The sequence below is a fragment of the Gouania willdenowi genome, chromosome 19 (assembly GCF_900634775.1).
Source record: "Gouania willdenowi chromosome 19, fGouWil2.1, whole genome shotgun sequence".
NCBI lineage: Eukaryota > Metazoa > Chordata > Actinopteri > Blenniiformes > Gobiesocidae > Gouania > Gouania willdenowi.
Genome location: NC_041062.1, coordinates 15,082,827 through 15,098,135, shown reverse-complemented (window position 1 = coordinate 15,098,135; position 15,309 = coordinate 15,082,827). Strand labels below are relative to the sequence as shown.

At 39.5% G+C, this 15,309-nt stretch overlaps 1 protein-coding gene across 2 annotated transcripts; it reads left to right on the top strand.

The window, feature by feature from the left end:
• Positions 1-21: 21 nt before the first annotated feature.
• zc3h7bb (zinc finger CCCH-type containing 7Bb) lies at positions 22-15,131 on the top strand. Of its 2 annotated transcripts, none has more exons than XR_003676213.1 (21): positions 22-255; positions 1,741-1,801; positions 3,047-3,083; positions 3,323-3,520; positions 3,691-3,849; positions 4,961-5,101; positions 5,190-5,232; positions 5,314-5,555; positions 5,856-6,135; positions 6,861-6,919; positions 7,047-7,146; positions 7,833-7,994; positions 8,062-8,267; positions 8,352-8,452; positions 8,538-8,719; positions 8,806-8,885; positions 9,395-9,657; positions 9,902-10,007; positions 10,172-10,280; positions 10,987-11,157; positions 12,250-15,131. XR_003676213.1 is itself a non-coding variant. In XM_028475550.1 (21 exons), the coding sequence occupies exons 2-21, from the start codon at positions 1,743-1,745 to the stop codon at positions 12,283-12,285; spliced, it is 2,697 nt and encodes an 898-aa protein (XP_028331351.1). In that variant the 5' UTR covers positions 22-255; positions 1,741-1,742; the 3' UTR covers positions 12,286-15,131. The 2 variants fall into 2 exon arrangements, 1 of the variants encoding a protein (XP_028331351.1); XM_028475550.1 differs by having other exon boundaries at positions 11,024-11,157.
• The last annotated feature ends 178 nt before the right edge of the window (positions 15,132-15,309 follow it).

The window sequence follows — 15,309 nt, the reverse complement described above, 5'->3', positions numbered from 1 at the left end:
TGCCCCCTTGTGGACAGAACAGTCTGTAAACTTGTTGCCGTGTAGCCACAGCCATGACCATAGCAGCTAGCTGTTAGCCAGTCAGTGGAGTGCTACAGCAGCGAGGGAAACTTGTGCTGCACAAATAAATGACAGGGACACTAACCTCACTATTATGCACACCAAAGCTCACTGATACGTCGCTGTGCGGCTTTTTCTGTGGTTTTCTTCGGCACTTTTTGGAGCTAAGTGGGATTTAAACGTCGTCCACTGCTGGTGAGTTGCTAAGCTAATTGTTAGAATGGGTCAGCACTCACACAACATGTCCGTTTAATTGCCGACAGCCAGCAAACCTACATGTTCAGCTTACATGTCAACTGAAGCAGCTCAACGCAACAGCATATATATTGCATTATATAATTGACAGAGCCTTCATATCCGCTCCATTATACAAGTTTTAGCTATTAGCATTCAGGGCGAATTAGCTAGTGTAGCTAGCTAGCTAATCCCGACTATGCGTTTCATACGGTTTTGTAGGTTTTTAAATCAACTTCATTACAGTATTTAACCTCAGTTGGAAGTGTGTGTAGGAAAATAAATACTACTGGCTACATGGAAAGCCGATATCTGATAATATTTTGCTTGATTGTGTAACTACTTACCATTAAATACACATTCAGTGCTTGTTATATCTGGTTTGTAACAAATGTGCAAAGAAGCGAAAAACTGCCTTTTTTTTGTAATTTCCTGGAGCTTTACATATTTGACACCAAAGATCACCAAATGACAAAGAAACCAGGAATTTGTCAACACCTGAATAGTCACTTCTACGCTCACTCTTGGTGATTTGTCTGATGAAAAATGTCTTCTTATATATTTATGTGGATTTTTCTACCAGTGTTTATTTTCTCATTTTATATTACATGATATTGATAGCTAAGGATAATACAGTGCTGGGTGTTTGGCCAATATCGTTAAACATTGGCCGTGGCTATTGACTGCAACTCTATGCATATGCAGTGCACCTCATTGGTTAATTTAGGTCACGTGATAGGTGCACCACGTGACTTAAAGTTCCGTCAGTTGTATTTTAGCTCATATTTATTTTTAGCTACCCTGCTAACCCTTTTATTTTAGCCCTAACCATTCACCTAACCCAGGAAATACCCTAAATTATTTATTTTGTGTCGGATATGTATTTTTAAAGGTGGGATTTGCCATGTTAAATGTTACAATGAAAAAATGTACATATCAAAAGTGGGATTTGAGCCCACGTTAGCGGAAGGAAGAATCCTTCAGGGCAGAAGGTCCTCTCGGCCAACCTGACACGGTGTTAACACAGTTACCCATGGGGCAATGGCTATGCCTACATTTAACATATCTCTAGACACTTTCTTAAACATTTGCATAGGTCATTTAAATACTACATTCCCAACACATTTTAATGATGAGTCAAATTAGCTAATTTTTCCATTAAAATCTGGTCTTTATTAAATCACTTACAGTGACGTGGTTCACTATAAATGGGTTCCGCTCCATTGTTTGTCCTGACTGCTAATTCATGCAAGATCTTAGATTACTTTGCTAGCTTTATGTAGCAGACCTTGGCTCTGATGCAAGTTTCTTATCAGGTTCTTTAGTTGTGCAGGCAATATATAAAAGTGAATGGCGTTAATGCTTAGCATATAGATGTGAGTTTCAGTGTCCAGGCTGTATGATGAGTTATAGATTGTAAATTGTGTCTTCTTCTTCTTCTTCAAGTCATGGATCCTGAACGACAGAAGCGAAGAGAGGAAATCCAGAGAGCAATGAGCTTTATCCAGTAAGTGGATGCATATGATCAACTTAGCCCCATGTTACCCCACTCTTTGTATAAGAACTAGGGCTGGGTGATATGAACCATGAACTCTTATCTCAATTTTGTTTCTCAAAGTGGTGATATAAGATATTAATTTCAATATTTTTAACACAAAGTCTTACCAGAAAGACATTTCTGGGTTAAATTTGCTGATGAAAAATGCCACACAAACACATTTATTAACAAACAGCTGCGCAGACTTTTTCTCTTCTAAGGGAAAGCACATGTTAGGGATGTAAAGATTAATCCTGAGACAGTTCAAAATCGATTCAAAATTGTTACGGTTCACGTCGATACTCTGAAAATTGAATTGCAAACAGCAAAGGGCGCTATTATGCTTCCCTGGTTTGAACTGAAATGATCGGTTGTTACGCTGGCCCAACATTTACAGTCTGTGGCTCAAGCGTTATCATGGCAGCTGCTGAGCAAGAATTGGAAATTCAGGACGTACCACCGTGTTTTTTTTTTTTTTCAGAGGTGTGGAAGCATTTTGGCTTCCCCAAGACAGAAAATGAAAGAGGTGAGAAAATAACGGACAGGACAAAAACTGTGTGCAAATATTGCAGGAAAACGGGGAACTACACAAATAACGCAACTAACATGATGCAGCATTTATCCCGACACCACAGTGAGAAGCTCCAGTCACCTTCCCTTGTTAAAAAAAACATTAAAAGGACAAACCACACTGACAGGCCCATTTGCAGCCCCGCTCGCTCAAACGAGTGCAAGAGCCAAAGAGATTACAAGGTGCATTGGTGTTTTCATGGCAAGAGATATGAGGCCATTTTTCGTTGTTGAGAATGATGGATTTTGGCTTTTGGTAAACACGCTTGAGCCCAAATACCACATCCTATAAATCAATTTAGTAGAGTTTTTTTTTTTTTGCATAACCCTGCTAACAGATAAACAAATGGATAAACGCCAGTAACAATATTACCTCCTTGGCGGAGTTAAAAACAACACTTAAGACCTAACACACCAGGAATCAAAAAAATCTTCCTGTCACTTTTTGATTGCTCCAAAGTGACAGGAGGCGGAAAAACTGCTTCAGATACTTGTTTTAGATCGTAAAGTGTGAGTTGAAGCTGGTATAGTGTTTGATGGGTGTGTCAGCCTCATATTTATGTGTGCACTAAGCTTTTGTTGTGTGTTACAGCTCAGGGAAATGAATAAAACCCTGTATTAAGCTGAACATTTCTCTGTCCACAGATCATCATTGCCCTTTCCGGAGCCTGAGAGTTATGAGGTTTGAGATGAAGCATTATTCTTTCCCTGCTGCTTTATATCAACTCACTGCTCCAAATTTTATAACAACTTGATACATTTTTTTTTAATAGCAAATTTCACATCTTGATCCAAATGTATTTTTTTAAAATCTAAATTACACTCCGACACTGGCATAGTTTTTCCACCTGCTCATCTTGTATCTCAGTATTTCCTTCATATCTTTTTTTTTTAAACCTTACATTTATGTGCTTGTTTTAGGCGTTTCTTACCCAGTTGGTGTGTAATTTGCTGGATGAGGGGAACTCATGTTTCCGAGACTTGGATTGGCATCAGGCCACCCAACAGTACAGTGAGGGGATCAGCGTGGCCCGCTACGCCCAGACTGAAGCTCTGGTTATCCCCCATGAGCTGCTGGAAAGCCTCTACGTAAACCGGGCTGCTGCTCTCTTCCACACGGTGAGGAAATGACATCTGCATTTATTGATTGCTTGTTTACCAATTAAAATTTTTTTGGTTAAAAATAAATGCGCGTGCTGCTTTTATTTTCAACTGAAAGTAAAGTTTTGCCAAGTTTAGATTCCACTGTTACAGTTCCTCCACTGTGGGTTTGTGTTTTTCTGCCTCAGAGGGAGTACGAGCGTGGCATCCAGGACTGTGACAGTGCACTGTGCGTGTCAGAGGGCAGTCGCAGGGCTTTGTACCGCAAAGCACTCTGTCTAAGGGAGCTCGGGCGCCTTCGAGAGGCCTACGAATGTGGGACTAAATGTCTCCTAACAGCACCTCTAGTAAGTCAACAGCCAAAGCAAACTATTATTTCCTTCTCTGACGGCTGATTGAATCAATTCATTTAAAAACCTGAATTAAAGTTGAGAAGTTTATTCTACGTCCAAATGAACTGGTGCTACTGTTATGGCAGAACAAACATCTTCAAATCCACACATGGCATCATTTTTCATGTTGATGCAAAATTTTAGAACACACCCTTAATCAGTGATTGCCAAATGTTTTCTGCTCTGCCCCCCTTGAAGAATTAAATATTTTCAGGGCCTCCCCATTGCAATAAAATGTGCACAAAATGGGTAAAAAATGTAACTTATATTGAAAAAGGTAAAAATGGTGTTGTGTGCACTTTAAAGCTTCACCAAATTATGAATCATTGACGCCACAATTTGAAACGGTCACTTGTGCCAATTGGATGATTTAAATCCTAGGTTCCCAAAGTGGGGTATGGATACCCCTAGGAGTACGAGAATTGTCATAGGGGGTACGTGAACGTCAAAACAATGACTACATTGGAAACTAGAATATAAATAGAGCAGTTAATGTTAATGCTTGGTCAATGTTAATGCTATGCTAATGCTAGGCTAATTCTATTGCTATGTTTATGTTATTGCTATTGCTAGGTTAATGCGAATGCGGGGCTAATGATAATGCTATGTTAAAGCTAATACTAGGTCAATATTAATGCTAGGCTAATGTTAATATTAGACTAATGCTATTGCTATGTTAATGTTGATGCTAGGTTACAGCTATTGCTAGGCTAATGCCAATGATAAGCTAATGCAATGCGGGCCAGCACCTGCATCCTCATTTGCATTTTCTTCAGGAAATGCAAATATTCTAGTAATTATTATATATCATTCCGTTTTTTGTGTATTTAATTTCACTTTGACCAATGTGTTTACAGTGTAGAAAAGTGCCTTTTGTATTTGTACAAAACTCTCTCTATTGATTATTTATTCCATTTAAAATAATAAGTATATTTTCATGCACTGACATTATAATTATTAGAAGAACCAGTAGTGTAAATGATTCCCTATGTGGAATGAATGAAAATGAGTGAGTGAATGAATGAATGGGAAAGTGATGTTTTGTTCGTATGTTTGTATCCTCCAGGACAGGCAGGTGGGTGATCTCGCTCAGGACCTGGCGAACAAACTAGGTTTGAAGGGCCGTAAAGCCTACGTTAGTCCACAGACTGAGTCCACTGCCACAGACGGAGAGAGTCACGGGGAAACTTCTCCCTCTGCTGGAGAGGTAACGGCCTCTTTTACACTATAGGATGATAAAATGATAATAAAAATGATAAAAGTGGCTAACAATATGTTTTTATTGTATTCTTCAGATGTCCTCCAATGGGCTCGAATCTCTGGGTGATATTGGTCCAGGTATATTTAAAGTCTTGTAAATTTTCTTGGAGTTTATCCCATAATCATCCCTTCATTTCACGTACTTATTTTTATTTCCAGAGGACCTCTCCAGCGCCCAATGCATCCCCGCTCCTTTGGCCACACCGATCCCAGTCAGCGACGACCCGGCAGCCCCTGTGGTGACATCGTGTTCTGACCTGTCAGAAAGCCCCAGCAGCCAGACTCTGCCCCCTATGCCCTATTCAGTCCCTGTGTCGGAGCAGATGGACGAGTGCAACAGTAGCAGCATCAAGGAGGAGCTGGACAGCCTGCTGGAGTGCACCCCCAAGAAAGTCTGTGAGGCAAGTTAGGGAGAGGACAGATGGAAAAGAACGGATCACATTGGATCAGTTTTTACCTTGTTTTTTTTATTTTTTTAGAAGTGATTTTTTGATTAAAATGTAGTCAAATTGTTTTAATGAGTTCCCCTCCAAATTAAAGTTAGTGTTTATATTTTTACGTTTTCTAGTTGGGTTAAAGTATCAATTATTTCTATTGCTATTTCAATGGTAAAGCCCTTGTACAAAAGTGTAACCTCTGTAATATGTTGTGAACAATATTTTTTTAGTTGTTCTATCTTCCTGTTTGCTGTCTGTCCTCAGAATCCAGTTCAAGGTGCGATCCCCACCAACCTCCCCAACACGGCTGTCGGTCTGCGGTCTCCATATTCTCCCAGCCTTCCAGGACCCTCCCCACAACTTTCCTCCACCTTCTTCAGTTCCCCTGTCAGCGACCTGAACCCACTGGAGAGTTACTCCTCTATGCGGGATCAGGGCTCCACCCAGGCGCAGGACGCCCTTGGTGGCTTCTCCACAGAAGGAGAGGCAAAGTCCGCCACAGTCACTGGTGGTCTCGACTCGTTGTCCGAGTACACTCTCCCTGGTGAGCACCAGAAAAGAGTTTGTCATTTATTTTCCTCGAAAAGATAAGTTAATGATACTCAGAATATTTTTCTAATTAGATGGAATTCTGTATGTATACCTAAGATTATTGAATCAGAACATAATTTACCCCAAAAAGAAAAGAAAACGCTTGAATTTGCTGCTCGAAAGTTTGTTATATCTCCAGCGTGAACACTTTGTTGGCATTTTAGCCCAAGTTTTTAGTTTTTTTGCTAGACAAGGACGACAAAGATTCTCTTGTTACCATTTTTGTTTTAGTTTGTTCCTGATATTTCCTGTGATATCAGAATGAAGTAAAAACGTTTTTGTGCACCCGTCTTTGTGACTACACCTCCCACAATGCAATGCGTGAAAATGGCAAAAAAGGGAATGTTACATAGTGATGACACATATTTCAGCCTTTTTCCTTTCTTTTTGGAGTTTGATTTGTTGATCTACAGGCCTAAATTATTATTTTAACTAATAAAAAATTCTGGTGGAAATTTAAGTTCGCAAAAGTTAAAGCTTCTGACTTGCATCACGTAAATATTACAAAAGTAGAGATGTTTGAACAAAAAACGAACAATATAACATCAGCATTTATTCTTTGTAATACATGAAGTAGTTTCCCCTCGTTTTTTGTATTTTAACCTCAGATGTGAGTCGGCTTTATGACAACCTGCTGACTCACTCCAGGTTACTTGAGTGTGTGTGTGTGTGTTTCAGGGGGACGAGTGTGTCACAGCTTCATCCCTGGAATACGTAACCACGGTGCTGCCCATGGGGTGAGCCTCACGCACACTGTGTATTCATCAGTTGTTGTGTTTTTGTGTTTGGAAAGCTGCCCCTGTTGTGCGTCATGCTTACTGTGTTTATTCTGACATTAAAGTCTTTGACGTCCCTCTCCTGCAGAATGGCCCGGTAGGGTCCAACCTCTCTCTGCTCTCCAGAAACCCTCTGGCACCAACACATGAGTTCCGACAGGCTTGTCATGCCTGTTACAGCAGAATAGGTTTGCTTCAATTCCTCCACATACAACAGGGAGTTGTTTTATGTTCTTTAATTCAACATACCTTATATTGTTATAGGTTTGTCTTTATTCAGGGTTTGATAGTGGGTCTTTTTGGTTCCTGATGAATTGAATTAGGGGGGAAATAATGCGAATCAAATCCATAATCTGTCAGATTGTGGGTTTAAGCCACGAGTTTTCTGGAAGTAGTTTACATGTTGGCAAAGATTAGGTGCGTTTTCCTTCACGCAGTATGGCTGTGAGGCAGGACTACTGCTCTACTGTGAGAGCCGACATCAACACAAGGTGATGCTTTTCATCACTGATGGAAAAATCAGATAAACGAGTGCACAGAGCTGCAGTTGTTCCATTGCCAGCTTTAAAATGAAATCTGATCTCATTTGAAATCAAGCCCTTCTCAAGTCTTCTTTACAAAAATGAACTAGTACTGTATGTTTATTTATTTATTTATTTATAAGCCCCTTGAGATGGAACATCTCGTTTTCGAGGGTGTCTGTATATAGTCAATGAATAATTTGTCATCTGTAAAGTCACCTGATGCAGCTTTTTAGTTTGCCATACAATGTTTTGATCTTTATCAGCCTCGTGCTGATGAGGGATAATTCATTGTTGTTTTTCTTAGATTACTGTAAACTGCCAATGTAATTTATTTATTTTTATTCCGGTAGGTCCGCGAGTGATGGACTACAAGTATCAGCCAGAGGCCGCGCATCGCTGCAAGAGAGACATGTTGCTGTGTCGTCTCAAGAACACAGATGACCCCACCTGGAAGAGGATTCGACCCCGACCGGCACGCAACAACTTTCTGGGGGCTTTTGTACTGTGTAAAGGTAAGCGTTCTCATTTTGACAGTGATGCCTCATATTAGTGATAACATCTCACTCTGGGTGTCCACAGAGGTGCAGGAGCGTCAGGAGTGCCAGTACGGGGAGAACTGTACCTTTGCTTACTGTCAGGAGGAGATTGATGTCTGGACACAGGAGAGGAAGGGTGCGCTGAGCCGAGAGCTGCTGTTTGATCCACTGGGCAGCACAGAACGACGGGCGCTCAGCGTCACCCGACTGCTACAGCTCCATATGGGCATGTTCATGTTCCTCTGTGAGGTGAGGCACCAACAGCCACACATCCACGCTCATGCTTTATCACTTCCTTTCATTCCTTATCTTTGATTTCCCTCTTTACCACAGGAATGTTTTGACAGTAAGCCTCGAATCATCAGCAAGCGCAGCAAAGAAAACCTGGGAGTTTGCTCCAACCTCACGGCCCGACACCCGTTTGATGACAACAAGTGAGAGAGACACCTTTAAACTGGCTTTTTCGAACCAGTACTGAAGTCTACCTTTACTTACCCTACCATAAACTCTACTGTGCAGATGTCTGGTGCACGTGGTGAGGTCAGCCAATGTTCGCTACAGTAAGGTGCGCCCCCTGCATCCTCTCTGTCAGTTCGATGTTTGCCGCCACGAGGTTCGGTACGGCTGCCAGCGTGAGGACAGCTGCTCCTTCGCACACTCAGTTATAGAGCTCAAATGTTGGGTTCTTCAGCAGGACACAGGTGGGTGTGTTGTCCAGTTAAAAAATGATATTTGTGCTAATGTTTTAGTAAGTAAATATTTCACTGTTGTCTGACCTTCCCCTCAGGTATCACCCATGAAGAGATGGTGCAGGAGTCAAAGAGACACTGGCAGAGGTTGGAGCAAAATGCACAGAAGCATCAAAAGGTAAGGACAAACAAGTAATGCTAATGGGGATTAAACAAATAGGAATTCATCTATCTGTGATAACCACATTTATGTATTTATCTGAATAATATCCACTGTTATCTAGGAAGTTTATTATTATTTGTGCCATAGTATATAGTCAACTTAAAGAAGAAATCATGGTTGTATTCAGAAATAAAATGGGTTAAAAGTGGGGGAAAAAAATGGTGGAAAAGGTGGTGAAATGGGATTTTAAAAACCACAGAAATTGGTTAAAAGTTGCAAATTAGAGTAGCCAAAAACATACAGAAAAAGTTGTAAAAATGGTGTAAAGTGTCAATATTGGAACAATTAGTAGTAACAATTCATTTAAACTGTCAAATAATGGGCATGACAAATCGTAAATGTGGTTAAATTGGAAAAAAAAAAAAGCAATTCATAACTGATAATTTATTGTAGTTTTTAATGTTATTTTTCCTAATATGAAATGCAGTGACTGTGCTGATCAGTTTTCTCTCTCTCTCTTTCAGCCCATCCACATGCCACATCCAAGTCACAGCCTATCAGCTGGAGGCTTAGGGGGCGGGGCAGGGGGTGTCGGTGCAGACGGCTTCGGAGGGGGTGGCATGAGTTCCCACGGAGGGGTCGGTGTGGGGGGTTTTGGTGGTGGATCGGGAAGGGGGCGCCCCCTAAACCTGAAAATGAAATTTGTATGCGGTCAGTGCTGGAGGGAGGGTCAGGTCAACGAGCCGGATAAGAACCTCAAATACTGCACGGCAAAGGCTCGGCACAGGTGAGGATTAGCACTTAATGCCAAGCTGTATCTACGTTATCAGATTTCAACTTGTTGAAACATATAATTCACAACATTCTAATGTAGAATGCTAATACTTATATCCTCTGTAATCATTCATTCTTTTTGTTCAACAAATCCTAATCCTACTCTCAATTTACTTTCATCAGTTCAGCTCACAGCAAAGATTCGGTGCATTTTTCCACATTTTCGTTAATGTGACAATGTTTTTGTGTTCCCACAGCTGGACAAAGGAACGCCGAGTCTTACTGGTGAAATCATTTGAAAAGAAGAAGTGGGTTGTTGTCCGGCCTCTTCCCTTCTCACGCACATATCCACAGCAATATGACGTGAGTTTCTTTTGTCTTCGGTCACAAGCTAAATGCAGCTGAAGGCTTTTATCTGTTGTATATAAAGCCTGCTGCCTAATAGCTTAAAACTACACTGGCAGCCATATTTGTTTGTCATCATGCTGTAGACTTTAAGTCAAATTTCTCCTTTGTTTGTTTCCTAGATGTGTGTGCATGTGATGAAACAGAAGAAGTGCCACTACATTGGAAACTGTTCTTTCGCTCACAGTTTGGAGGAACGAGACGTGTGGACGTACATGAAGAACAACAGCTGTGAGCCACTAAGGATCTTTTTTTTTTTTTACACGAATAAAACATATTTTATTCAAGTTTATACAATCCATAGTTTGATACTGTAATTGTTTACCTTTTTAGGCCTCTTTAGCCAAAAAGTCAAGACTAAAAATACAATATTTATAAATTAATTTTATATTTTACAGGTTATATTAAAAGTAAACAATTAAATACAGGTTAGATAGTATACCTCATTATAGTAAAAATGTTAGAAATCGAGGATGAGTGGTTAAGCTGGATTAAGGAAAGAATTGAAATGCTTGGCTCTTTCTTTTTTCTGATATTCACTTTATTCCTTGTGCTGCTTCATCTTGATTAGGGGTACAACTTCTTCTGATATAAATGGGAAAAAAAATGGAAATAAAGGAAAAAGAGATCCCTTTATGGATGTACACATAAGTACACACTTTAGCTATTTTCTTTCTCACATAGAGTCCTGGATACATCTCTTCTGTCACACAATAAGTCGCATACATTATCATGTCTACAGCAGCACCTCTAGATAATATTTATTCATTTTTTTCAAGTATTTATTTTAAAACGACTGTAAAGGCAGAAAGTACCAGTAGCTCGCATTTTATTTTAAGTTCCTAATCTTAGAAGTCCTCAGTCATAAAACACATTTTTGGAGAATTTTTATTGTCATGACGTTTATCTTTTAATTCCTGATTTTTTTTTTTTAAAGCCTTTAGAGTTCTACCTGTCTTCTTGCTCCTCCGCAGTGCGAGACATGCAACAGATGTACGACCTGTGGCTGCAGCTCACTAACCAGAGCAGACGCTCAGACAACGCTACTGTTACGCCACCTCCTGAGGACAAGCAGGTCACCATTACAGCGGATTACACAGACGCCATGGTAGGAGTTCATGATGTTGACCTCATGATGCAAATTGTTTTTTTTAAATAGAGGTGAGAACGATGCCATGACTGAATGAGTTGGTTTTAAAGCTGCTGAAGCAGGTTGGGTTGCTGTTTGATTATATTATTGATATTTATAGAAATGTTCAGTCAGTTCTGATGTATCCCCTATCAGGATGTTTACTCTTTTATTAAATGGAGAACTAGAGTCCACTAGTGTGCTGTTACTAATTTTCTAAGGACTATTCTGAAGTAAAACCATTATAAAGTAATTATTTGCTTGTTAGTAGGTGAACATATGCTGACGCAGACGTCAGCATGATCAGATCACAATGTTGGGAAAATTCACTGTCCTACAGTAATACTATATTATTAATTAGGGGTTCTGTTTGTTAGACTCGAAATTTAGAGCTTTGAGAAAAGATTTCTACTACGATATTTCTTTATTCTTTAATTTAATTTTTATCAGATAAATCCATAGTGTAACTTTCGAGTGGCAATTTCAAACTTTTGCTATTGTTTTCCAGTCAATAATGTTAGATTGTAGGCCTACAATATGTATATATATATATTTTTTTTTTTTTAAATGATCATCTCTTGCATATTTATATTTAATCTCAGTCATCTCTAAGTGATATGTTAAGGTTTTCTTATATTCAGTCAACTTTTTTCAGGAAATTTGCATAGATCTCCTGACATATTTTGACTTGTCAACTGCCAGTCTTCCTCAGAGGTGTCTGCCGAACGCTTTGCTGTGTCTTGATGAGCGTGGCCAACTTGACAGTTCTGTCAGGCTGGCCACGCCCCCTGTCGCCCGATGGGTCTCAGGAGAAGAGAGTCCCAGTTGTGGGAGAGTGAAAATGTTCTCTCATCCTTGATCTCAATTGATTCTTAATCCAGCGTTTGTGTTTGATCAAATTTTCTGCAGACGCCTATGAGGAAGACTGACAGTTGACAGTTGAAGCATGTCAGTAGATGAAAGTAAATTTCCTGAAAAAAAGTTGTCTGAATAACAGAAAACCTTAACATATTATTCAAAATGAACTTGCTAGAATTATGTGAGTGATGTGCTATGTTTGTGTCCTTTCAGGGAGGTCAAAGAATATCAGGAGGTGACGACCTCTGATTGGCTGGTTGAATGTTGCTGAGTTGCAGAAAAACCAGCCACAATACAACCACTGGCCATGGAGCAAGTGTTCAGCCAACTGTGAGAGAGCATATGGATGCAATATGGCCAACACTTCTCTATATATGCATACAGAAACACACACACACACACACACACACACACACACACACACACACACACACACACACACACACACACACACACACACACACACACACACACACACAGTACAAGCCACAGGCACCAGTCAACACAAAGACTGCTGTTTTCTATCACTGCTGCTGTTGCACATGTGGCACCTTTTGGTTTCTCTTTCAACAGCTATCAACACAGAAATGCCACAGACAGCTAATCATGTTCCTTTGACCGAGCACCTGTGTCCACCAGGCATATTTCTTCCTTTTTAAAACCCTTATAGCACTAGAATCAATCCTCGTACGGGCGCGCTGGTCGCAGCTCTCACTCAGAACTTAGCGATAGTTTAAAACCCCTTTAACGATAGTGGCACTCTCACTGAAGAAAAGTTTGAATTTGAACATAAGAGTAGAAAAACAGCCAAGCCCTCAGTGCTATATGTGGTCATTAAACTGAAAAGTGAAAGAAGGATCATTAGAAAAACAGGTTCCTCATGGACACACCTCAGTCATAATCAAATCCTACGCTCTCTCCTCTAGGGTTAAAACATTGAATTTTTTTAAGCTTTTTTTCTTTTCTTATTGTTTTCAAGGGAAGTTCCACTTCCTTGTTATATTGCCTGCCATATTGGTAGAAAGCTATGAATGTATCGCCTAAGTAGGCTTTCAAAAAATGAGAAAATCTGCCTTTTAATGGGTTCTTGTGGCAGCATGTGTGTGTACGAGTGCGTACATGCCAGAAAATATTGGGATTCCTGCCCCCCTCCCTTCCCTCCTTTGGAGAAAAGGCATTAAGAGGTGTTAAATGTGCTGTTATGCAGCTCACACATGCTCCCAGTAACTGGAGTTCACCTTGTAATTGATGACCTTGCTCTGGCTGCAGGATAAGGCAGAATACCTGAGTTCTAGAAAATAAGATGGATAAATTATGATTAATTTCAAAGCAGATAGAAAGACTAAAGATGGTTAAAGTGATATTTTTCTGATGAATTGTTGGCATCTTTAGGATATGATTTGAATGTAAAGCCGAGTTGAGCATTGGTTATTCAACCAATCATTGATGCTCCTCCTCCTGTTCCAAACAGCTAGCGGACACACTCATTTTGTTTGGAAACCTGTTGGCCTGAGACTGGGCGACTACACAATGTGCCTATATACTATATACAACACACACACACACACACACACAGACACAGGCAGACAGTATATCTGCTGCCACCTTATTCTAGCCTTTAAAGCGGATGGAGACACAATGAAGGTATGTTTATATTCAAATACACACACAATATTATACATATATACAGATAATGGTATACAACTACTAATAATAATGATTGATGACGTAGCAGTTAAGTATAATAACTATATAACCAGAAATCTGTAATGATTATATAGAAGAACATCTTGTATGAGGTATTGTTCTATTGCTATATGATATGTATTGCTGACATAGTGTGTTTTCTTTTCAACAAAAAACAAAAAAAAATCCTTTTATTTTTAAAGTGTTTCTTCAGTGTGGGTTGTTTCAGACAGGGAATGCTGCTCCGCACAATGCCAAAATGTGCAGAATTTGTCACAACTTTAGGAGAAAAAAAGAAAATGTAATATCCTTAAAAAGGCTTAATATCCAAATTCAAAACATCAGATGATGATACGATGGTCACTGGGCTCTAACGAGGCCTCTGTCTGAAACAGCCTTATTATATTAGCCTCCATTGGAGAACCTATTGCTACTACTCCTAGTAATATGAATATAATGACTATAATGATTGCTATCTATTGACTATTTCTATTTCTCTTCTATACGCTATTGATATATGTACTTTTTTTTGCGATGTATAACTCTTTATATATGTATCCATGTATAAATATGAAAAATTAACAGTGAATAGGATTATGTGTATGTGGCAGTGTGCAGCTCTGTTTGGGAAACTTTATACCCGTTTGCTGGTAGAGGGTTAAAGATATAAATGAGCTGCTCACTTCCTGTGCTGTATGAAAACACATCAGCACACATGCATACACGGATGCTTATATACTCTGTGTAGCACCTTATTCAATATATTACACTTATAAGATGATACATACCCCGGTCATATAATCCTACCTACTGTATACAGTATATGATATCTAATACATATTATAATACTTAGACACCCTATAAGGTAATTTAGATAAGAGATGGTGTGCTGTCCTTTTTTTTTTTTTTCCTTCAAGTTGGCTGAAAGAATTTTGTGCCGAGGATGAAAATATGCCGTCATGTTTCACCTGGTTGAAAAGGGAAAGAAACCCTCGCTGAAATGATGTTTGTCCTAAATCATGTCATAATGTAACAATATGTTTTAATGGAGTCTCTGACTTGGATTCATTTTCTGTTGAAACAAAAGGGGAAGAAGTTTACACCCACGTCCTCCCTGCTACCAACACAGGTCACAGCCACATGGGTCGGAATGTTTTGGTTTACTTTAGGTTGGATGAGAAATATTTGATGATTTCATTTGTTTTGTTTTCAACAGCTTGAATGATGAAACCCGGTTTGTAAGAAATGAAACGACAAAACCTATTTTTGTACTTTGCTTTCCCCTCTTTTTCTTGATCTTGTTTTCTCCATTTCCCCCTCCACCCCTCCTCCTTTGGTTCTATGATCATAATCATGTAAGTGGACCAAATCTCTTGAAAGCATTTAATAAACAATATATGAAATTAAAACTGTCATCTTTATTCAAAAGCTACTCACTTTAAGAAAGTAGAGAGTAATTGAGCTCCACAGTCATTACATAATGTACCCACTGGTTTGACTGGGGAGCAGGGCAAGGTGTTTCACACGTGTCTATAATGGTCTTGCAAAATAGCGGAGCATTTGTAAGTGCAGTGAATACTGAGAAAA

Coding starts and splice junctions, on each gene's coding strand:
- zc3h7bb (XM_028475550.1), top strand. CDS start 1,743: ATGGATCCTGAACGACAGAAGCGAAGAGAGGAAATCCAGAGAGCAATG. Junction 8,453..8,537: donor CACCCGTTTGATGACAACAA/GTGAGAGAGACA, acceptor TCTACTGTGCAG/ATGTCTGGTGCACGTGGTGA. Junction 10,281..11,023: donor GTACATGAAGAACAACAGCT/GTGAGCCACTAA, acceptor GCTCCTCCGCAG/TGCGAGACATGCAACAGATG.